The 25,867-nt window shown below is 34.7% G+C and overlaps 1 protein-coding gene across 1 annotated transcript; it reads left to right on the plus strand.

Moving 5' to 3' along the window:
- The first annotated feature begins 23,912 nt into the window (after nt 1–23,912).
- Nucleotides 23,913–25,602, plus strand: LOC115438904 (histone H2A.Z). Its single transcript, XM_030162793.1, has 5 exons — nt 23,913–24,033; nt 24,312–24,389; nt 24,540–24,653; nt 24,786–24,915; nt 25,278–25,602. The coding sequence occupies exons 1-5, from the start codon at nt 24,031–24,033 to the stop codon at nt 25,337–25,339; spliced, it is 387 nt and encodes a 128-aa protein (XP_030018653.1). The 5' UTR covers nt 23,913–24,030; the 3' UTR covers nt 25,340–25,602.
- The last annotated feature ends 265 nt before the right edge of the window (nt 25,603–25,867 follow it).

Here is a 25,867-nt window from a genome sequence, read left to right on the forward strand (position 1 = left end):
TATCATCCAGCAGCACATGAATCCAGACATATGACATAATAATTAAAACATAGACAGAGACCATTTTACTGCACAATGGCTATGTTATTATTATTATTATTATTATTATTATATTATATTATTATTATTATTATTATTATATTATTATTATTATTATTATTACAGTTTTGAATGCAGACCTTGTAGTGGAATATTTTCAATCTATATACTATTATCTGCATATTACTATTTTTATTATTCTATTAGAGTGGTATTAATGCATTAACATGTAAAACCAAACTATTTTCTTTGTTAAATTCTCCAAGTTTTTTTTTTTTTTTTTTCTCATAATCGGAATTTTATTTTGGTTGTCCCTGCCGGAAGTAGTGCTCGTGTCTCCACGTGCAGTTCGCGTGGGGTTTGGGGGGCAGCCCATGCAGCGGAGGGAGCGCGGGGCGGGGCCACAGCCGCAGGAGTTTGACTGACAGCCGTGGGGGCGGGGCCTCCGACTGCCCATTGAAGAGGACTAAAAAAGCAGAAGTTACAGTAAATAATTAGATAGAAACACAACTTTTCATTAATTAGATTCTATAGATATTACATATTCCCTTACATAAGAAACAAAAAAAGCTGATCAATTATCGTACTTAAACATTGTTAGTGACTGTCTTCCTCACTTATTTTTATTGAGTGTAAAATAATTTTCCTTATTTCTTTTGTTTTTACAAAGCTTTAGAAATGACTGAGACAAAGGAGCAAATTGTGAGGTCCAAAGTCATTAGTGTTTCTTATGTGCTTATATAAAGCAAAAATCCAGCAAAGGGTACATAAAATGTTAAGAAATAATGTGTATTTTCTCAGCGGCAATTAACATTTGAAACATCTGATATTGAAAAACAAATTAGAAACAATTCATATTCCAAGATCAGACTATCAGAAGGTTACACAGAGGGGATGTTATGTTATGATGTTATGTTTCTACTAAAAATCACAGTTGGTCTAATAGTTATTTCCTTTTTTTAATATTTTGTAAATTATTATTCAATACAGGGAAAGCATCATTACTTACTTATTTGCCTCATAATCCACAATATTTGTCCCAAAATGTATCTTAACCCTTTCATGCATAGTGGTCACTACAGTGGACAGGTATTCTACAACTGTTCTGTTGTATATTCATGGGTTTTGTTATTTTAACACAGTGGACACTTGTGCATCATCACAAACACTGCAATCCATACCAGTACTGTAACTTCGCTGTTCTTAAAAAAAGCTGTATAATATGTTTTAGTGTAAATCAATTGCTAGTTGTTATTAGACTGTAATTAACAGTTTGGTTGAATAAAAAGTTTTTTGGAAAATATTCTCCATGAAGTGGAGCAACAACTAGCATTAGAGTATGCTAAAATGTGAGAAAACATCAGATTAGCGGCATTAAAAATGTTTTTTTTCATAGTTTTCACACATATCACTTTCTGGTGATGGGTTTTAAATACATGTTTCTTTGCTTCAGAAATTAAACACATGGTTTCCAAATTAATTTTTGTAACTCCATGAAAAATAGTTTATTAAAAAATTTCAATTGTGTGTTTTTTTTCATGCCTAAGAGGAATGAAATCACTCAAGGAAAAAAAAAATTGACGAAGATTCATAATTCATGCATGAAAGGGTTAAACAACAAAAAATAGAATAGATATTGGAATAAGAAGCTATATTAGAAAAAACATTCAGTGAGCAGGTGATCTAATACTTATGTCCACAGCTGCACATTTATGGTTTATGGGTTGTATTATATAGTAATTCTAATGCTGTATGAATTAGAATGAGCGCTATAGACACACCTTTGTGAATTTAATCCACAGAGCTTTGTGGATAAAAAGGCAGCAGCCAGGTGATCCAATTATTATCCCATTTTTTATGAATGAAATCTAATGCCATGTTGATTTGATTTACTGAGTTATTATGGATCTTTACTCTCCATTAAAATAAAAACACAAGATGAAATGTGCAAGCAGCAGCACTATAAGTATATGTGTGTATGAATACACACATTTGGAGTCCATGTAAGTGCAAATGCAGCGTCAGCAGGACTTCATTGCCCCGCTCGCCTCTCCGGTTTATGGCCCTTATTCTTATTCTTCCATTCTGTCAGGAGCAGATGACTCCCCTCCTGCGTCCCCCCACCCACACACAAACACACACACATGTGCACACTCTTCTCCGTGCATTAGCATTGTCCCCTCCTCATCTTCCATCCATCCATTCCTCTAGCCCTGGTTTCCTCCCTCCCTCAGTCTCCAGCGTCCCATTGGACCATCTGTCAAAGTCCTGTCGGACCAGACGCCCAGCTGTGACCAGGGATACTGTGTGTGTTGTGTGCTGGGGTGGGGTGGGGTGGGGGGTAACTTTCTCTGTATGCACTTGTAAAATCCATTAACTCTCACTGGTTAACTCATTCTGCCCGCTGTTTTTCTATCTGATTATAATCTACTGTATGTGATGTTGATGAGAGTATAATACCTCCCCCATGCAATAAGCTGTTGTGATATTGCTGGGTCTGCTGTTTCGAGGATTTCCTTTTGTTTTGCTTTTGCAACCGGAAAACCAATAAAGAACAATAGAGTAGAGAAGGATGTGGAAAAAAAAAAAAAAAAGGGGGGAGGAAACCGGATTCAATTTGTATCACAATGGCTTCATGCAACATTTAGGAGCTGATTTCCAGCACAAATGGAGGAGTACGTCAAGCTTCGGGGAAGGCCATTATCACAGGCCAAGCTGGACAAAACACTGAGCTTGTTATCACACAAGATGTTCATAGCTTGCATTTCCAAATATTATGTCTTGAAAGGTTTATGTCGGTTTTTAAAGATATTAAAACTATGGCAACATCACTCCTTCTCCTTCTCCTTGTTTTTTTTTTTTTTTTTTTTTTAATATTCATCAGCCAGATCTTAACGTGTAATTATGTTATGTCTTAACACTGAATTAATTGAATTCTGTTATGCCATGTGTTCTGATCTGCAAATGTTGAAGTGAATTAAATTAATATTGAAAACGGGCATAATTTCACTTAAAAAAGCAGGCACAAACCTAATAGCATCTACTGATATAAAATGTTTTAATAACTGTGGAACACTAATACTATCAATACATTTCAATATTTCAGTTAAAATACAGTTTTGTCATCTTTTCATGGTCATCAGATATGACCCATTGGACGTTTAGAGGCTTCGTATTGAACAGGGAAACGCCATCATCTCTGAATTATTGATTCACCAAAAAACCCATATAGTTTGATAAATGACAGCGGATGTAGACGCTTTTTTTTTTACATTCAGTTAATGATATATTTTGCTGAAAAGTCACTGTTTCTTCAGTTTCTCTGTTCTGATGTAATAAACTTTGAATTTACTCTGAGTTTCTATGAACATGTACAAGATCAACAAATTAAATAGAGGAAAAATCCATGATTTTCAGTGAAAAAATGCAAAATAAAGAGGATAATATAATAATAAATGGCAATAAAGGAGTAGTTGAAAGTAGGGAAAAAAACTTGTTTGAAAGTCACCATGACAACACATCTAGGTTTTTAAGGGTTAATAATGTCAGCTCAAGGTCCTCTTAGTTGCATTTCACTGAGCTCATTGTGAGCTACTGGTTGGTGTTTACTAGAGGAAGTACTATACATACTCATCCCACAGCTACATAAGTAAAAACACAAAACACACACTGACAATCTGACTCCGTATTCGAGACCTACACTGAAGACTTTTTCTATTTCTCCGACCTATTCTTGTTTTCCTATCATCTGTCCTTCAGCGTAAGGGACAGAATTACCCAGAAATTACTTTTTAAAAAAGCTGATTTTGCCAAATTATTACCCTCAGGCAGAAAATCCACTTTTGTGATACATATTGAAGAAAATAAGTTCACAGTAAATGTCCTGGCTCTTCGCAGCCTATTCCATCTTTCCTGTGTCGTCAGCAGGTTTGAGATAGTTATGATTTAGTGAGCACAGTTAATGGCCACTGTAGGTATTGTAAAGAAGTTACAACAGATTTACAGCATCGATTGCTCACAAATCCAAATGTAAGATGCACTGTGTGATTTTTCTTAGCACTGCATAGCTCATGCAACCAACTTTTTGAGGTTTGTGCCATCATATTAAAGGTGGGGTGCGAGATGTTTACCTGAATCCGTGTATCATTCATTCATTAGTTTTCAATTTAAAACCAAAAATCAAATTCATTTTCAAAACCAAACGAAAAACTGATAACTGTTTGTTTTTCCATTTCCCGATTTTGTGCTCAAATGAAAAATGGAAAAAAACGGATAACGACCGTTTCATTCGATTTTGCTATTTTCAATATAGTTAAGTTGTCTGACCTGGAAGTAGTCGTTACTAGGGAAAAAATAAACAAATGGAATCATGGCCGGACTGGAGGAATATTTGGCTATAATTAAGCAGCTGTTTGATACGTAAAAAAAAAAAATTCGGCTCTGTTTTTCTCATTAACAAGATAATTTCCTGTTAATTCAGAAAACAGAGCCGAATGAATTTTTTTCAGAAAACAGTATCTCATTCATTCAGAAAAAGAGCCAAATTTGTTTTTTGTGTGAATGATATATGCTTCCGTATCAAACAGCTGCTTAATTATAGCAAAATATTTCTCCAGTCCAGCCATGACTCCGTTGTTTACTTTTTCCCTAGTAACGACAACTTCCGGGTCAGACAACTGAACAATATTGAAATAGCAAAATCGGATGAAACGGTCATTATCCGTTTTTTCCATGTTTCATTTGAGCACAAATTGGGAAATAGAAAAATGAACCATTATCCGTTTTTCATTCTTGTTTTGAAAATGAAAATAAAAAACCAAGTCGTTTTTTTGTTTTTTTCATTTTTGGTTTTAAATTGAAAAACGAATGAATGAATGATTCACGGATTTACCTGGAGCATTTTTTACTATTTTGCTTAAAATTCCTTTCACACCCTGATTACAACCAATTAATTAAATGCTGTAACACAAAATAAAAAAAATTTGTCACCTGTGGAACAGACAGGACTGAAAAAACACCATCCAATCATTTTGAGCGACCACTCAAGTAGTTGAACGGTGATATGTCTATCAACTCAACTGCCATTTGTCCCTCCCCCCTCTGCGCGTACCCCTCTTCATGCATGAATCGTGCGTTCTCAGAGGCTTGGAGCACTTGTACAGGAGACGAAGCCAGAGCCAGAGCTTGGCTATATTAGTTCTATTAGGATGGAAAGTTCACCAGCAAACTGTTTGTTCACTAACATAAATCACTAGAAATGTAACGTAGTCAGATAGGTAGAACGGGGCTGTTCTGTAAGAGCAGGGGTGTTGGAGGAGACTGAATGAGGGTATGGATTGGGGCGGGGCCGGGCCGGGGCCGGGCCCGGGGCCGGTGCCGGTGGCCTGGGCCGTGGCCGGGGCCGGGGCCGGGGCGGGGCCGTGGCCGGGGCCGGGCCGGGGCCGGCCGGGCCGGAGCCGGAGCCGAGCCGCCGAAGTCAGCAATTGTTGCTGTGCAGCGCTCCTGAACCTTCGAGATGTTGAAGAAAGGGGTTTGGACTTTTGAATGGAGTATTTTCAAATGTAGCTAGCTCGAGCCTTTTTCTAAGATCTTCTACCCCACCTAAGGAGGTAGTAGCCACTGACAGTTTTTTTGCTTAACCCTCCGTATCTGGTGTGCGCTTTTTAGGCACATTTTGCACTTCGTGTTAAAAAACTTAATATTACTTTTCACAATTTAAATAAGGTTAGAATTCAAAAGTCGTTCATTTGTGCATGATCTTTGAAATTCTGGCCACCAACTAAAATTTGCACATTGTAAACAAAAGAAAATTACAAGACTAGCATCTGTCTCCTAAGTGTGCCTAAAACGCACTATTTCTTCCATTATAACCTCTGTTTTTGATCCGAAAGCCATTAAGGCATAAATCCTGTTTTACTGATATCTGGGCTTCATTTGAGAGGGGAGGGTCTAAATTAATTGATTAACGTTGTTAATGTTGCTGTTAATCATTGACATATGCCAGGCTGCAAAAATCAAATATTATGTAATCCAATTTTTATGTAGAATTTTGAAAAAGAAATTAACATATTTTGTGTTTTTTGCATCAAAAAATGTAGTGACATCATGATGAAAAGAGATTGTTTAAAAGGTTAAAAAAATCTAAAATGAATGATTATTTGATATGCATGATTAGGGCTGACCTTGATTTACAAAAATAAAATCAAATTAGAGCAGAAAAATAAATCAATACATAATATTTAATAGTTTGATTTATGGGTGTGCCATTTTGGCACACTTGGTGACAGATGCTAGTATTTTTGAACATTTGACCTAGCGCCAAAAATAATAATGCAAATTAACCAATGTTTGAGTTAATCATTGACATATGCCAGGCTGCAAAAATCAAATAATATGTGACCCACTATTTATGTAGTATATTGAAAAAAATAAATTTGTTGTGTTTTTTGCGTCCAAAAAAATGGTTTGTTTACATTACAAACACAACATTTAAAGGGTTAAAAAATGTGACAATTATTGAGGATTTGGTATTTTTATTTATGGCTCAAGTTGATGAAATAGAAAAAAGTGTAAAAGAATTAAAAGCAAACTGTATGAAAAAATTTGTGATATTATTCCACAAGTGTGCCAAAAAGGCACACTTGGTGCTCAGTAAGGGCCTTGCTGGACGGTATACCAGAGGGTTATTTCAAAATTTTTTGCTTAATTCAAGAAAAAATCTGCCAATGGAACAAGTGAAAATTATCTTGGTAAGATTCCTTGAAATAAGATCTATTGTCTAAAAATAAGTTCTTATATCTCACTGAAAAGTTACTCTTTAGTCTTATTTTAAGTGTGATGAGATATTTGGACAAGAAATGAAAAAAATACACTTGGTAAGATTTAGATTTTTTCCTGTGTAAAGTCATTTTTTGGTAGGGTACCTGTACTTCTACTCAAGTGTAACTTTCCAGTACTTTATTCATCACTGCCAGGATGTGAATTGTCCTTTATTATAATGCTCTGTGCTTTTTTGAGGCAGCGGGAACAGTGTAGCAACTATCTTCGGAGTTGTTTTAATGAGCCTGTGGTGTGCCTTCCTCTGAGCTACTGTGCAGCTGCTGTACCACACACTTTTACAGTACGTTAGGATGGAGCACCGATAGAAGGACACCAGCACCCTCAGGACGTGTTGCCTCGGCTGGGCCTTTTTCAGCAGCTCAGAGGTGTTCGTCATGGCAACAAAAGAGTCTGCGACATTCGTGTTAATGAGTGTGAATATTCATGGCCTTCATTGACCCACATGCTTTTGGGACGAGGTCACTACATCATTAGATTGGATTGTTTTATTACTAACACATACTTTACTTTGTATTTATTTTAGATCTAGCAAAGAAGTGATGTTCCTGCTTTTTTTCCAACCATGTCAGTAAACCATCACCCATTAACCGACTGTCTGTTTGAGCAGCTCCAGACCCTTTTCCCACCAAATCTGTCCTTATCTTCTCACTCCTACGATTCCCAGCTGGCAGAGTGACATCACAGTTTCCCACGCTCCCTGGCCATTCCTTCTTCCTCTGCGTGCTCCCTCTCTTCCTCCTGGTTTTTCCCATGTGGGTCGTACAGACTTTACTGGTTTCCGGATCGACTTGTCTACGGTGCAGTCCTTTTCATCCATGTGGACCACCGAGGCATCCAATGACACCATGGATTATGGATAGTGTCGGGGACTACTGAACTACCTTCTGCAGTAGCTGACTGGTTTTCTAACACATTTATATTCTCATAGTGACTTCAGCAGGTTCGATTCCAACACCAGTCGATGGGTGGGACGTTTCTGTGTGGAGTTTGCATGTTCTCCCTGTGTTTACGTGGGTTCCTTCCAGGTACTCCGGCTTCGTCCTACCATTCAAAAGACATGCACTGATAGGTTAATCTGTTAATTTAACCCTTTCATGCGTGAATTATGAGAACCTTAGTTTTTTCCTGAGTGTTTTTATTCCTCTTTAAGCATGAAAAAGCAATGCAATTTAATTTTTTAATAAACCTGTTTTTTATGAAGATAGATTTGTTTCTTTATTGCTTTAAGTAAAAAAAACAAAACATTTCAATAAAAAAAGTGTTTGAATGCAAAAAAAAAAAAAAATTACGATCCAAAAAATTGCATTTGAACACTTTTTCTTCTTTGATTGAAGTGAATTTTTTTTTTTTTTTTAATTGAATTTTTTTTTTTAATGAAAATATTTTTGGGGGGTTAAAGCAATAAAGAAACAAATCTACCTTCATAATTTTCTGTGGAGTTCCAAAAATCTCCACTCCGCTGGACACCATGTGTTTGATTTTTGAAGCAAAGAATGCAATTTCAGAAAGTGATATACTGTGTGAAAACTATAAGATAAAAACATTTTTAATGCAGCTAATCTGATGTTTTCTCACATTTTATCATAATCCCAATTTTTATTAGCAATTGATTTACACTCAAACATGTCACTGCAGATCAGGTTTATCAAGAACAGCAAAGTTACAGTGATGGTGTGAATGTCGGTGTATGGGATGGTGCATGAGCGTCCATTGTGTTGGCTGATATGGAACTAAAACAACAAAACCCATGAATATACAAGAGAACAGATGTAGAATAGATGTCCACTGTAGTGACCACAATGCATGAAAGGGTTAAATTGCCCATAGGTGTGAATGTGAGCGATGGGTTGTTCGTCTCTATATGTCAGCCCTGTGATGAACTGGTGACTCTTCCAGGGTGTACCCCACCTTCGCCCATAGGTAGCTGGGATAGGTTCCAACGACCCTAGTGAGGAAAAAGTGGGTTCAGATGATGGATGGATGGATGGATGGATGGATGGACTTGAGCAGTTAAATCACTAATTTTCTGTTACTCATGTACTTAAACTAAGAATAAATATGAATATATTGAGTGCAAATTGGTCATAAGTATTGATTATTTCTATATGTAGTCGCATTTCCATTGGACATCTGCACAAAACTGTACCGATATTTACTAAATGTCAAACAAACAGAAGTGCATAATGTCGGTTTTTACATTAAATAAAAAATGCGATGATTTGTTTATTTATGATGACACGAGAAGTCATTCCATAAACATGGCGACAAACGTAAATATGGTGTTGATTTACAGATATATTCATTATTATTATATATTACCCCTCTATCTCGTACTAAATTAAAAAATGATTGGGTGTCCTGGTGTGTCCACACATACCGCAACATGTTTCTTCTTCTTCTTCGCTTGTTGTAATGTACGTCAACATCCGTTTTTTTAATTCACCTGACTCTAGTTGCGAAAAAAAGTCTTTCCATTGCAGTTTTGCATGATATACTATTTACGCTACGCCCTTAAAAACCACCTCTTGCAAGCGCAAAAACTTTTTTTCAAAAAATGAAACTTTTGGCGAAATTGTTGTTTTTCCATTAGGTAAATTTTTGTGCACAAGTTACATTCGTACAATTTGAGGGTCAATGGAAAAGCAGCTTGTGTTAGCAAAGAAAAGTTCAAAGGTCAGAGAAGTTCAAGAACATGTTATTTGCAGCCCAGTTTACACGACAATGCTCTTGGGTGAAAACGACAAAATATTTTATCCGATGTGCCTTTTGTTTAGACAGCAACACAGTTTTTGGGGGTTGAAAACGCAAAAAAGTGAAACCACCTTCCAGAGTGGAAATCTTAAAAACTCTCTGCACTCACATCAGTGTTTAAAGCATGAGTGTACCCTGGACTAGAGCTGTGATGGGCCGTAGATACAAAACCAAAGCTGGCATGTATGAACTGAATTTTCTGCAGTAAACTCAGATTTTTAGTGTCAGCTTGTACCTTATCTATATTCCGTTATAAATTCATCAGAAGAACAGCAAGGTTATTATCGTTAACAAAAACTAACACAATGACGAAAACTAGAACTGAAAAAACATTTTTGTTAACTGAAATAAATAAAAACTATAATTCAAAGAAAAAACGATAACTAACTCAAACTGTATTGTGTGTTTACAAAACTAACTACAACATATAAAAATTATGGATATAATTCTCTTTGTTTTTGTCTTTGTCAATGTCGGATTCATACGAAAGCAATTTATTTTGCTCCAGCAATTTTAGCTAGCGGCCCCATACGGCACTTCACGGTCCGTCACTTGTCGTCACTTGTGGTTTAGTCGTCTTCCAGTCCCCACTCTACCTGGAAACATGGAGACTAAAGTTGGGAGAAAGCAGCAGAGTCCTGTTGTCTGGGATTTATTTGAATACATCGACAAAGAAGATAAAAGATATGAAAAAACTCAAATGAATACTAAAACTAAACTAAAACTTAGCATTTAGAAAAAAATGAAAACTAATAAAAACTAGCAAACCTGCTGTAAAAACTAATTAAAACTAACTGAATTAGAGAAAAAAAAGTCAAAACTAAATAAAACTAAACTATAATGAAAAATCCAAAACTATTAGAACCTTGATGAACAGTACTATGTAAAAGCCTTAGACAGTATTTAGCTTGGTTGTTTTTACATGGTTGAAATGAACGTGTGTCTTTATTTTTGATGAGAAATATGCAGGAGATAAGTGCACAGTATTGAAACACACACACATATACTTTCTACAATAGTTATATTTTCCTTTTTTTCTGAAAAACATGACCACACATGCATTTCTGTGTCTTTATACAGGGGTTGGACAAAATAATGGAAACACCTTCACCTCAAGATGATAATGCCCCAATCCATACAGCTAGAATTGTTAAAGAATGGCATGAGGAACATTCTAATGAAGTTGAGCATCTCGTATGGCCGGCACAGTCCCCAGACCTCAACATTATTGAGCATTTATGGTCAGTTTTAGAGATTCAAGTAAGATGTCAATTTCCACCGCCATCGTCTCTAAAAGAGTTGGAGGGTATTCTAACTGAAGAATGGCTTAAAATTCCTTTGGAAACAATTCACAAGTTGTATGAATCAATACCTCGGAGAATTGAGGCTGTAATTGCCGCAAAAGGCGGACCTACACCATATTAAATTATATTTTGTTGATTTTTTAAGGTGTTTCCACTATTTTGTCCAACCCCTGTATATACAACAGATATATAAAGCAAATGTGGAAACAAGTGTTTGTGTGTGTTTTAATACTATACACATATTTCCTGCATTTTTCTTTTTAGAAATACAGACAAACCCTGAAAACAACAAATCTAAAGGTGGCCTTATACTTTTGCACACTACTGTATATTATCAGTGTGATCGTTTTTTTCACCAATATCAGTTTGAACTTTTTTCTATTTGTTGTGTTAGTTAACCAGATTAGCTTTAAACAGATGGGTAGTTTTACTGTATTGTATCTACTTCCAGTGTGAAGTAACTCTTATTGTGAAAAGTTAGAATTTCAAAGTAGCTTCCCCAAAAAACCTGATTATTGGTTCAACTGTGCAACCCTCTTTTTATGTCATAAAACAGAAGTAACAACATAAGTGGTGTACTTTCTGAATATGTGTATCACTGACCAATGAAATGTCAGATTTACACAACATGATGTGTTTTATGGTCAGTGCTAAAATTCATAAACTATAGTGTAAATATTCGTTGATATGACTTTACAGTTTTAATTTAGTGAATCATATTCATGACATGAGATACTGACATTAAATAGAGGTAGGTAGAGTAAATTTTAATGTTAGTAAAAGGGATGACACAACATTGACAGATGAACAAATGAAAAAAGGAACATTGAGTAAAATTACAGAGTTTCCTTAATTTCCCTTAATTTCAACATTGTTGGAAATATTTGATGTATATAAATGATGTAATATAAGTACTCATGTCATTTCATTTTCATTTTATTTTTAATATTTCAGATTTTTATATTTAAGAAAAGGAATGCATGCACATTTTTGGGAATATGTCTTTCTTCTGTGAAACTATCAAGATGTAGTCAGCATATGTTTGTATAACAAGAAGTATAACAACACCCACAAGTTGGTTTCTTTCCTAACTTCAAAACTACAAAGATAAACACCTTTACTGCAGCTGAGGTAAGTGTTAAAGTACGATGTTGTAATGTTTGGTACACTGACAAAGAAATCTGTAGTGAAACCAAACCTGCTCAGTGACTGGAAACCAGAGTTTTAGACAAATACACAGACGGAAAAACAAGTGTGTTTCTATTAACTTTTTTTTTTTTATAGGTTTGTATGCATTTTGATGTTTGGCATTAGAAAATCTGTGGAAATGCCAACATTTGAAGAAAAAAAGTGAAGAAAAACTTCAGTTTTGCTGAAAACTCTTTGCAGTTGCTCTAAGTCAGGGGTGTCAAACTCATTTTAGTTCAGGGGCCACATTCAGCCACATTTGATCTGCAGTGGGCCGAACCAGTAAAATGATAACATAATAATATATAAATAATGTCAACTCCAAACTTTTCTCTATGTTTTAGAGTGAAAAAAGTCAAATTACATTATGAAAAGGTTTACAAACTATCCTTTCAAAAGATGTGAATAACATGAACAAACTGAAAAAATAAGTGTAACTTTAACAATATTCTGCCTCAGTTTATCATTTCCACATGTACATTATAACTTACAGATCACAGTGGATCTACAAATACACAAAACATTTAATAACAGACCGAAAATTGGTAAAGTTGCACTTCAGATTATTCAAAATCTTCATATTTGTTCAGGTTATTCACGTTTTTTGTGAAGTTATACTTTGTTTTAGTGTAAATACATGAAAATATTTACATCTACAAAGAGAAAAATTTGGAGTTGTCATTATTTATATGTTATTATGATAGTATTTTACTGGTCTGACCCGCTTGAGATTGAATTGGTCTGAATGTGGAACCTGAACTAAAAGGATTGTTAATATCTTAGTGTAATTTTTGCATTTCACAAATTCATCCCAAGGGCCAGACTGGACCCTTTGGCGGGCTGGATTTGGCCCCTGGGCCGCATGTTTGACCCCTGTGTTCTAAGTCATTGAATAAATTCTGATATAGCAAATATTTGCATCTTCCTGATGAATAAAGGTCTGTGGTGGACCTTCTAGTCTTGTAGTCATGCCACCCTCTGACCACACTGCAGTCTAGTTAATTCATACCCAGTTCATGGAAATGAAACTAATTCACATTAGTTTTTGCAAATGTTGTGCTTCACATTTGCTAGATGTTTTATGGAAAAACTGCTTTTTTTTTTTTTATCAAGGTCTTTTTATTAAAGTTTTCTCAGGATAAGAAGTGCAGCACTGAATGGTCTCTACAGAGGTCTGAAGTAAGCATAGGTGTATATGAATCGCAGCAAGCACCACAGAAAAACAAGAACAGAGCAGAACAAACAACAGACTACACATAAAATAATCCCTCCTCAGTCATTGCCAGTGTACTAGACATAATAAAGGATCACTATCACGACAGAGGATTAAGTACAAAGTGTGCAGCATTGTTAAACTGCACCTAAACATTAAGGATTTACAGGGTCTGGAATGTTTTCAGGAAGGGACCCCACACTTTCTGGAATTTCCCATTTGATTGCTGAAGTGAGTGTCTAGTTTTCTCCAGGTTTAAGCAGGACATAATGTCTTCCAACCACTGTGTACGAGTGGGAGGGAAAGCATCTCTCCACCTGAGCAGGAATCCTCGTCGAGCCAGAAGGACAGCAAAGGATAAAGTGCTTTGTTTTTCTGTAGGTAATTTATCCTCACCTTCCATGACCCCAAATTAGGGAAGAGAATTAGGGCCACTGGAAAAAAAAAAATTAAGGTCCAATTCACTTTTTTGATTATTATTCTGAGAAAAAAGTCAGAATTCTGACTTTTTTCTCAGAATAATGATCAAAAAATATATTGGGTGCTGCTCTTATGTTCATAGTTACCTTTTATACTTGAACATCCAAATACTAAATGTACATGTGCACTGTTTGGCTCCCTTTTTTTTTCTTTGTACTATGATTATAAATACTACTTTGTGTGTATACATATATATGTATTTCTGCATAATTTTCTTTGTCTCATGTCCTAAAAGTGTGATTGGCTATGTGTACAAACTTGTATAATATCATTATTATTATTATCCATTTTTTTGCTTATTGACTTTATTTATTCTACTTTTTTTCTTTTTGCTTTCTTTTTCTTCCCTTAAGTGAGCATTATTGATACCCTTTTTTCTTTACAACAAAAATGAGAACAGTGTACTTTGTACTATTGATGTCCTGTATAATGTCTTATGAGACTGTTCTGAATAAAAACTTGACTTAAATATCTATCTATCTATCTATCTATCTATCTATCTATCTATCTATCTATCTATCTATCTATCTATCTATCTATCTATCTATCTATCTATCTATCTATCTATCTATCTATCTATATCTATATCTATATCTATATATATCTCTATCTATCTATCTATCTATCTATCTATCTATCTATCTATCTATATCTATATCTATCTATCTATCTATCTATCTATCTATCTATCTATCTATCTATATATATATATATATATATGAGAAACTGAGAAACTGAAACTGAGAAACTGTAAGAAATATTTCTGGAAAAACAACTTTTAAATGCTTTTAAATGGTCAACCAAAATAATAATAATAATAATAATAATAATAATAATAATAATAATAATAATAATAATAATAATAATAATAATAATGGATTAGATTTATATAGCGCTTTTTCAATGAACATACTCAAAGCGCACACAGTGGATCCATTATTCATTCACTCTCACATCCTCCCTCTGGTGGTGATAAACTACATCTGTATCCACAGCTGTCCTGGGGCAGACTGACGGAAGTGTGGCTGCCAATCTGTGCCTACGGCCCCTCCAACCACCACCAAACATTCATACACATTCATACACCAGTGTGAATAGCAGCACTGGAGGCAAGGAGGGTGAAGTGTCTAAAATATTTCCTACACATTGAAATTTGTGTCTAATTAAAACTAAAAGACACTCATGGGTTTCAAGTGCTTTAACTTTAGACAGATTAAACAGACAAGTTATGCACATATGCATCTAGAATTGGGACAGGCACTGGATAAAATACAATATAAAACAAAGAGAGAAAGAATCCACATATTAGAAGAGCTCCCACAGATTTACCAGGCACTTTGAACTGAGTCAGATTACTTATGTTACATTCCCCATCATTACATTTTTATGAAAGAAAGTCTCGCTCTCTGTCTCAAAAGGAAAATATAGAGGTTGTGGCATAAAGTTTAGGTCACAGTAACCACTTCCTGAGTCCATTTCCCCTCTAAAGCTGAAATTTAACTGGGTGTTAACTGTGGCAGATGGAGGGCAAAACAAGAAAAGACCTTGAAAACTTTCAGAAATAGACCTTTAACAGCAACAGCAGCAAGACACACAGACAGGTGATTGGCAGCGACTGAGGACCAAAGGAAGAAGAGAATGAGAGATGGAAGTGGAGGTCAGGGCAGTGAGTGAGTGAGTGACTGGTGAAAGGGGAGGATGCCTGAGAATGAATGGTATGTGATAGAGACGTGACCAGCCCACCACCAGCTGTGCATGTGGTCTCAGACACACACAGGACCCCTACCAAGCCCTGACACACACACACACACACACGAACTGGAGCCTGTTACACATTAACACTGCACCAAAGCAAAATAGAGAGGAGGGTGAAATCTCAGCCACAGTATCAGTTTCACAAATCACCGCCTTGTATCAGCGCAAAATACGACCTTTAACCCTTTATTATTATAGTAGTAGTAGTAGTAGCTGAGACACTGTGGCGCTAAAAAGTTGTGCTAATATCTTCTGAAACATCAGTTTTTATACAAATACACTGGAGGAAAAATATTGGGAGGCTTCACACCTACAGCTTCTAAATGTGAAATATTATCACGAAAAAAATGCCCATGTCAGTGGTTGTCAATAATTATCACAATAAATATGAAATCAAACATTTTTTTCATACTTTTAAAGACTGATTTTAAGAAGCAAAAGTTACTTATTGTTTAACCCTTTCATGCATAGTGGTCACTCCAGTGGACAGTTCTTCTCCAGCTGTTCTCTTGTATATTCATGGGTTTTGTTGTTTTAGTTCCATATCAGCCAACACAGTGGACACTTATGTACCATCCCATAATAATACACTGACATTCAGACCATTACTGTAACTTTACTGTTCTTGATAAACCTGATCTGCACTAACATGTTTGAGTGTAAATCAATTGCTGATAAAAATTGGAAATATAATAAAAACATCAGATTAGCTGCATTAAAATGTTTTGATTTTGATCGTTTTCACACAGTAGATCACTTTCTGATATTTCTGTTCTTTGCTTCAAATATTAAACACATGGTGTCCAGCGGAATGGACATTTTTGGAACTCCATGAAAAAATTATGGAGGTAGATTTGTTTCTTTAATGCTTTAACCAATATATATATATATATATATATATATATATATATATATATATATATATATATATATATAAATATATAAATATATATATATATATATATATATATATATATATATATATATATATATATATATATATATATATATATACATGTGTGTATATGTTTTTTTTGTTTTTTTTGTTTTTTTTGTTTTTTTCAATTAAAAAAAAAATAATTCAATTGAAAAAGAATTTCACTTCAAGAAAGAAAAAAAAAACCTTACTCAATCAAAGAAAAAAAGTGTTAGAATGCAATTTTTTGGATCATAAATATTTTTTGCATTTGTCTTATTTTGTTACTTTTAATTACATTTCTGATTATTTTATTGAATATTTTACCAGTTAAATCACCCAAACTTGCTTTATTTGACTTTGTTTTCTAGTAGTGGAATGAATCAAGCTACAAGTACAAACCAAAAATAAATATTTTCAATGAAAAAAAAAAAAAAAAAAAAAAAAAAAAAAATCACTTCACTCAAAAAAAACCCAAACAAACACCTTTTCAATCAAAGAAAAAAAGTGTTCAAATGGAATTATATATATACATATATATATATATATATATATATATATATATATATATATATATATATATATATATATATATATATATATATATATGTATATATATATATATATATATATATATATATATATATATATATATATATTTGCATTCAACAATTTTTTTTCTTTGATTGAAAAGGGTTTTCTTTCTTGCAATTTTTTTAATTGAATTTTTTTTTTTATGGTTAGAGCAATAAAGAAACAAATCTACCTTCATAAAAAATAGGTTCAATAAAAAAATTCAATCGCACTGTTTTTTTCAGGCCTAAAGAGGAATAAAAACACTCAGGAAAAAAAATCTCGACTAAGGTTCTCATAATTTATGCATGAAAGGGTTAAAGTGACAATTTCTGGTTAGAACACGACAATTATTTCAGAAATAATAATGACACTGAGTAACATCTAGCAAAAATGAAACAAACTCTGGAGCATTTTGTAAACTTTGTAGTTGATAGCAAAAGTACCCTAAAGCTGAAATGAAATGAAAGTATTTATTGCAATAATATTAACCCTTTCATGCATGAATTATTCGAACTTTTGTTGAGATCTTTTCTTGAGTGTTTTTATTCCTCATTAGGCATGAAAAAACAATGCAATTGAGGTTTTTTTTTTTTCATGGATTTACAAAAAATGTCCACATGGCTACACCATGCATTTTATCCTTGAAGCACAGAAACATGTATTTAAAACCTAATATTAGAAAGTGATATGAAAACAATGAAACAAAAACATTTTTAACGCAGCTAATCTGATGTTTTCTCACATTTGAACCCTTTCATGCATAGTGGTCACTCCAGTGGACAGTTCTTCTCCAGTTGTTCTCTTGTATATTCATGGGTTTTGTTGTTTTAGTTCCATATGAGCCAACACAGTGGACACTTATGCATATGTTACTTTGCTGTTCTTGATAAACCTGATCTGTAGTAACATGTTTGAGTGTAAATCAATTGTTATTAGACTGTAATTATCATTTTTTCTTTAACAAAATGGGTTTTTTGTATATTATCTGCATGAAGTGAGTAAGAACTAGTATTAGACTATGTTTAAATATGAGAAAACATCAGATTAGCTGCATTAAAAGTGTTTATATTTCATAGTTTTCACTGTATATCAGTAAATACATGTTTCTTTGCTTCAAAAATTAAATGCATCGTATCCATTTGAGTGGACATTTTTGCCGCTCCATGAAAAACAGGTTCATAAAAAGTCATCAATTGCATTTTTTTTTCATGCCTAAAGAGGAATAAAAACAGGGGGGGGGGGGGGGGGGGATCATGATTAAGGTTCTCATAATTTATGCATGAAAGGGTTAACATACTCTAATACTAGTTATGACTCATTTGATTGATTGATTTGATTGATTGATGTATTCATTTCAAATATGAATGTCAAAACAGAAGAAAATAAATAAACAAAACACTTAAATATAAGACACATAACTTATAAAATCCCACCCCTTCTTAAATAATTAATAACAGTAATAATCTTCCTAGTTCATGGAGATAATGTGCACACAAAAAACTTTAAAAAAAAACAAACAAACTGTTAATTACAGTCTAACAATTAACAATTGACTTACACTCAAACATATTACTACAGATCAGGTTTATCAGGAACAGCAAAGTTACAGTAACGGTATGAATGTCAGTGGATTGGATGGTGCATAGTGTCCACTGTCGGCTGATTATGCAACTAAAACAACAAAACCTGTGAATATACATGAGAACAGCTGTAGGATAACTGTCCACTGGAGTGACCACTATACATGAAAGGGTTAATACTGAGAGAAAATTATATTTGTCATGGTTGACAGCTCACTGTTATCAATGAAACAACTGAGTTCAATAAGTCCCATTACTTTGGTCTATATAGTGGACATTACATTTCTTTTTATCCAGATTTTTGTCCAACACATTCAAGGGGTCATATTTTACTAAAACCCACTTTTATTAGTCTTTGGTTCATTTATTTGTGTATTTGGACCCTAATAGTTCAGAAAGTTTGAATTTGAACCCTCCAGGTGCTGCAAAGCTATCTTTATATTCATTTAGGATTTCTACAAGTAACTGAAATTTGTGTGACAAATTCAAAAGAGTGAAAAGTACAATATTAGTCCTAGAGATCCAGTGGCGACAGCAATCAAGATGCAACAAAAAGTAAAAAGTAAATAACAAGTGGGTCAAGTCACGCACGTATTGACTTTGAATCAAAAAATTGGAATAGAGATGATGATTTCAAACTTTTTGTAGTTCAGTAGAATAACATCTTAAGTTTCTAAATCCATTAAAATTTTTGCCAACAAAGGATTTTCAAGAAAATTACGGAACTTTTTATATGAACTAAATTCAGTCCCTCAGAAAGTTCTTTAAGAATTCCTTCTCTGATCTATGTTAATAGTGCAATCTGTCATGTTTCTCTTGACTTAGTATTTTGATATACAGTTGTTTTTTTCCCCGTAACATTTAAAGTGGAAATTTTGTACTTCTATTTTGCATTTTATTTACTGTTTATTTATTTGTTTATTTTTATCTTTCCTGGGATTTGAGGGGATGTGTGCCAGGGGAGGGGGGGATTTGTTCTGCTTGTAGTTTGTCTGTGTGATGTACTTTTGTACCATATGTTGGAACTATGTCCCCTTTTTTCTATATGTGAAAAATAACAAAAACCAATAAACAGAAGGTTAAAAAAAAAATCACTAATTGATCAAATGAGCTAAACCAATGGAAATTTCTGAAAGAAAGCATTTAACCCTTTGCTTAAGCATGGCTTCACTTGAATTTAAGATTATTTTGTCACTAATCTAAAAAAAAGATTTATTTTTTTTCCCTACATAACCAAAAATAGGTCTCGACATGAAATAGCTAGCTTGTGAACGACTTTTTTCTTTCACTTTCTATAGATTTAACTTTTCAAATGTACTTGCAAATCAAATTTGGACTTAAATAAAGACCTGGAGTTGAAATTCATCAAATAACTGCTAGGCATATTCATTGTTTCTTTAACCTGGTGCCAAACTCTTGTATGAAGCAGACATGAGTGCATTTAGAATTGACTGCATCTCTGTGTATAAAAGGTTTTACTTCCCTCGTGTGGCCAAAGTGAGAAACTACAGACTTACCACATGTTTTAAATCGGGGGTGCCCAATCCTGGTCCTCGAGAGCTACTATCCTGCATGTTTTAGATGTATCCCTCTGACGACACACCGGATTCACATGATAAGCCTATCATCAAGCTCTGCAGAAGCCTGATAATGACCGTCAGGTGTGCTGGAAGAGGGAAACATGCAGGACAGTAGCTCTTGAGGACCAGGATTGGGCACCCCTGTTTTAAATGGATTCAGAAATATTTGACATGCGTAATCTCTGTGGAAGTAAATCTGTCTAATTAGATTTGGAATAATAAAAGCCATTGAATTTCTAGCACAGATTTTTTTGGCACTGAAATTAAGTATCTGATTGTTTGAGTTTTTTTGCACTGAAATTAAGTATCTGATTTTGTTTTGTACTGAAATTAGGTATCTGTTTCTTTTGTTTGTTTGTTTGTTTTTAACTGTAATTAAGTATCTGATTTTTTAAAAACTGTAATTAAGTATCTGATTTTTTTTTTTAACTGAAATTATCTGATTTTGTTTTGTACTGAAATTAAGTATCTGTTTTTTTTGTTTGTTTGTTTTTTTGGACTGAAATTAAGTATCTGATTTTTTTGCACAGAAATTAAGTATCGGATTTTTTTTTTTGCACTGAAATTAAGTATCTGATTTTGTTTTATACTGAAATTAAGTATCTGTTTGTTTGTTTGTTGTTGTTGTTTTTTTGCACTGAAATTAAGTATTTGATTTTTTTTTGCACTGAAATTAAGAGTCAGAATTTTTTTTGCACTTAAATTAAGTATCTGAAATTTAAGTATCTGAAGTTAAGTAAAGAATAAACTAAAGGTGCACTTATCTTATAGCAAAGAAGTCATCATCACTACTTCCAGGTTCATTCATTTATTAATAATATGACCAGAAACATAGATATAACAGTGATTTGATCAATCAGAAGTTAAATGTTTTGCGTCTGCTGAGTAAAGTGATCTTTTTAAGTCTTTTAAGTAAGAAATGAGAATTAAACAAATGTGTCACATAAGTCTCTTTTACAAATTCAAGGGATGATGTACCTCCACCATCAGTGCATTGTTGTATTGTGAGCAGTTGGTTTAAGGAAAGTGACTAAACATATGAGAAAAGATACTCCACCACCTCCGCCCTTCAGTCTGATGTCTCAGGTTCAACAGACAAAACCCTCACCGAAGAACATATTGGTATTTCATATAATCTGAATACCTGTTTAAAGCAAATACACACAGACACAAGGACAGACACAGGCAGGAAATGTTATTAGTGAGGAGAACTCTTTGTATATACACCATCAAACTGACAGCGGAACAGCAGTTTATCTTTGCTGCTCCATCAGCCTTGTTCATGTTGTTCATTTTGTACAGCATGAACCAGAAGAACCTGATGATACAATTAACTTTACAACGATTCATGTGTGTTTCAAGAAAATAAGTGTGTAGTGTAACCTTAACCTTTACATGCTTTGTTTTGTCTTATGGCTCAGATACTGGTTTTTTCTTGCACCTTTGAACTAAAATCTTTTCAAAAATACTGACAGACTAAATATCTATGAATGTTTTCTCCAGAAAGTAATAAAATAAATTGATACTGAAATTAAAAGTCATCTTTATTATTCTGAAATTTTACAGCCTTTAACCCTTTCATGCATAGTGTTCACCACACTGGACAGCTATTCTGCAGCTGTTCTATTGTATATTCATTAATTTGGTTGTTTTAGTTCCGTATCAGCCAACACAGTGGACACTTATGCCTCATCGTATACACTGCAGTTCATACCGTTATTGTAAATGTGTTGTTCTTGATAAACCTAATCTGCAGTGACATGTTTAAGTGTAAAAAATTCCTTGATATTGTTATTAGAGTGCAATTAACAGTTGATTTTTTTTTTTTTTTTTACAAAAATGTGTTTTTTTTTTTAAATATTATCTCCATGAAGTGAGTAATAACTAGTATTATTCATTCATTCATTTTCTGAACCCACTTTATCCTCACTAGGGTCACGGGGGTCACTTGGAGCCTATCCCAGCTACATAGGGGTGAAGGTGGGGTACACCCTGGACATTTCGCCAGTTCATTGCAGGGCTGACATATAGAGATAAACAATCACACTCACATTCACACCTAACTAGTATTAGAGTATGTTAAAATGTGACAAAACATCAGATTAGCAGCATTAAAAATGTTTTCACACAGTATATCAACAAATACATGTTTCTTTGCTTCAAAAATTAAACACATGGTGTCCAGCTGAGTGGATATTTTTGCAACTCCATAAAAAATAGGTTCAGCATTTTTTTTTTCCCAGTTGTATTGTTTTTTTGTTTTTGATTCCATGACAAATGCCCACAAGACAATTGCCCACAACCTTAATGAAAAAAGAGACAAATGCCCACAATTTGTAGTATGGCATTATTCCAATGGGGGAACTATATGAAGCATGCAAATATTGCAGATATTTTAAGTACATATGTACTGCAGATATCTACATATGTAATCAGTATTCAGTTGTTAAGCAACAATAGTCCAAATAGTTATGTCATTGTAACATTATTGATACAGGATCTGAATTAAGCCTTTATTAGATAATAAGCCTTGTGATGAACTGGTGAAACGTCCAGGGGGTACCCCGCCTGCGCCCATAAGTAGCTGGGATAGGCTCCAAGCGACCCCCATGACCCTAGTGTGGATAAAGCGGGTTCAGATAATGAATGAATGAATGAATGAATGAATGAATAGATAATAAATCAAAGAGAAAATTGTTTGTAGGATTTTGTTTTTCAGACTTTTTTTTTAAGAAACCTCTAAGAATTATGTACATACTCAGATCAATCACCCATCACATTTGAAAAACTTGTTTAGTGTTTTATTAGTATTGATTAATTAAAATTAAAGTAACAACGTATACATACTACAGTTTTTCTTTCTACAAAGACTCAGCTTTGAGTAGTTGAAATAGCTTATTTACAAATAAGTAGATTAATTTACCTACTAACAGTGTTCCCCCATTGGAATAATACTACAAATTGTGGGCATTTGTCTCTTTTTTCATTAAGGTTGTGGGCAATTGTCTTGTGGGCATTTGTCTGCACACCGTTTTTTAATGCCTAAAGAGGAATAAAAACACACAGTAAAAAAAAAAAAAAAAAAAATCTTGATCAAAGTTCTCATAATACATGCATGAAAGGGTTAAAGGCTTCTCAGGAAATCAGTGAAGTGACATGTGGTCAAACACCAGGTTTCCAGACAATGACATTAAATGCCCCCCAGTCAACATGTAGTTATATTGTATGATACACACACACATGCACATTATTAACACCAGTGTTAGGAGTGGTGGTGCTAATAGTGGGTCATACAGGCTAATCTTTTCATATTCTATTGTATTACGTTTTATTTTTGCATTTCCCGACGTTATGTACTAACAATAGTACAAAAGCGTTGGTCATAATTTCACAAAGAAATTGATCTAAATTCTTCTAATACTATCAAATGATCACTGCCACTAAATCGTGAAGAACGCCCCCGTGTTGTGAAGCTGTTATCGCTGTCAAAACGCATTTATTATGGAATTTATACACAATGGAATTGAATGTGAAACCAAAGTACTACATTTCCCAGTTCGCCTTGAGAGGAAATGTAACACTTTTCCCGCAAAGTGACGCAAGGAACCGCTCATTGGGTAAACGCGTTCCCAAAAACGTCATGGCGAAGTCCTATTGGTTGGCGCATTTCCGGCAGATACCCGGATAAAGGCTGGGTATTTATGAGTGTAGGCGGGGGTTGTAGTTCAAACCGACAGTCGGTCTACGGCAGCAAACTAACAACATCGATTTTTGCCCCGGTGTCACAACTCACTAAAGGATTTTAAATATGGTAAAGTTCTTGTCGTGTTCTATCGAGCTTTGGGGCCGCTATGTGATGTAGGAAAGAAGTTTATTGCGTTAAATATGCGGGAGTGAGTGGCTAGCTTTTAGCCGCTAACGCTAGCTGTTAGCATGCTAGCTAAGTTGTCGTTATGGAATACACCGGGGAAAGTCATAGTGGCCACAGGATGTTAAAGGGGGCAATAAAATGACCACATTATAGTTATGTGAATCTGGGGGATTTTGGCTTTAACTTTGGCCCAAAACTGACTGTGTTCATGTTTCCAGGCTGGAGGAAAGGCAGGAAAGGACTCCGGAAAGACCAAGACGAAGGCTATTTCGCGCTCGCAGAGAGCAGGCTTGCAGGTTTGTCTACAGGGTTTCATTCATTTCCTAAGTTATGCTAATGTAAGCTAACAACCAGAGGTTACTCGACTGGCAGCCGTCTTTAACCGAGAGGCCACTGAACCTTTGTTGTCTTTGCATTCACGCTCGCTTTCTTTCGTATCGCCTCAGTTTCCAGTGGGCCGTATCCACAGACATCTGAAATCAAGAACCACCAGCCACGGCAGAGTCGGAGCCACTGCAGCCGTATACAGCGCGGCTATCCTCGAATACCTCACTGCCGAGGTAACCACGATCACATAGTAATATTGGTCTTATCGCAGAAAAAAAATCCCCCCCGGTAGAACAAACGCCTGCGGTTAACTGCCGCATGACTTCCCCTATGACAACAATGACACGGTGACTCTGGTGTTTCAGGTTCTGGAGTTGGCAGGAAATGCATCAAAGGATCTTAAGGTGAAGCGTATTACTCCACGCCACTTGCAGCTGGCCATTAGAGGAGACGAGGAGCTGGATTCACTTATTAAAGCCACTATTGCTGGTGGAGGTAAGAAATAGCTCTGTAATATGTTTTGTTTTATTTTTTAAACTTGATGACTGTACATTTTTTATTTTAAATTTTCCTTGTTTTCTGGATTTACTGTTGGTTTTTATTGCATTGCAAATACAGCCTTTATCTTGGCATATTCAAAGGATAAACCAATGTTGATTGATGCATTTTCCACCAAATAAGCAACTTTTCCATTTAGTCCAAATGTCAACTATTTTGTAACTCTTTTCTAACTAATGACCTGTTCAAAAACCCGTGTTTCACTGTACCCTCAAACCTACATATGAAATCTTAGACTACTGACATCTGTATAATCTTTCTAGAATACTTGGACTCATCCACATTGCTCTTTTTCTCAGGTGTGATCCCCCACATCCACAAGTCTCTGATCGGAAAGAAGGGCCAGCAGAAGACCGTATAACCTGAAGTGCCCTGGAAGTTGTGCCATCTCAGGACGAAGTCTGCATCAAGTGATTTAAATGTCTTAGTGTAGAACACCTGTTAGGGGTTATTTGTATGGTTGAGCTTGCATTTACTCACCTGGGGTATTTTTTAAAAGTGGCTTCAAAGAAGCTCATTTTTGTGTTTTTTGCCTTTTTTGTTTTTGGTGCTGCAGTTGTGTTGACCTGCTTTTTGTGGCATTCCCGTGTTCAAGTGTCGTTTTAATAAAGCTCTTGTTGGGCATTTGCTTGTTTGTTCTTCCAGTCATTTTTAATATGCTTGTTTTATGCATTATTTTGATGCACTGAAGTGTGACCGGATGGTGTGAAGGTATTTTGGCATTAATGGCTTCAGTTATTTACTCAGTTTTAAGACCCACCATGAAGGCAAAGGGCAGTTTGCATGTGGCAGTATTACTTGCTTAAACCGGTTTCTTTTCTTCTGCAGATATTAATCAGTTACAGCCTCCTGTAGACTTGTTGCATGAAATGCAAAGCATGTTTACATT

Source organism: Sphaeramia orbicularis, chromosome 18 (genome assembly GCF_902148855.1).
Source record: "Sphaeramia orbicularis chromosome 18, fSphaOr1.1, whole genome shotgun sequence".
Classification (NCBI taxonomy): Eukaryota; Metazoa; Chordata; class Actinopteri; order Kurtiformes; family Apogonidae; genus Sphaeramia; species Sphaeramia orbicularis.

Coding starts and splice junctions, on each gene's coding strand:
- LOC115438904 (XM_030162793.1), top strand. Junction 24,390..24,539: donor CGCAGAGAGCAGGCTTGCAG/GTTTGTCTACAG, acceptor GTATCGCCTCAG/TTTCCAGTGGGCCGTATCCA. Junction 24,916..25,277: donor AGCCACTATTGCTGGTGGAG/GTAAGAAATAGC, acceptor TCTTTTTCTCAG/GTGTGATCCCCCACATCCAC.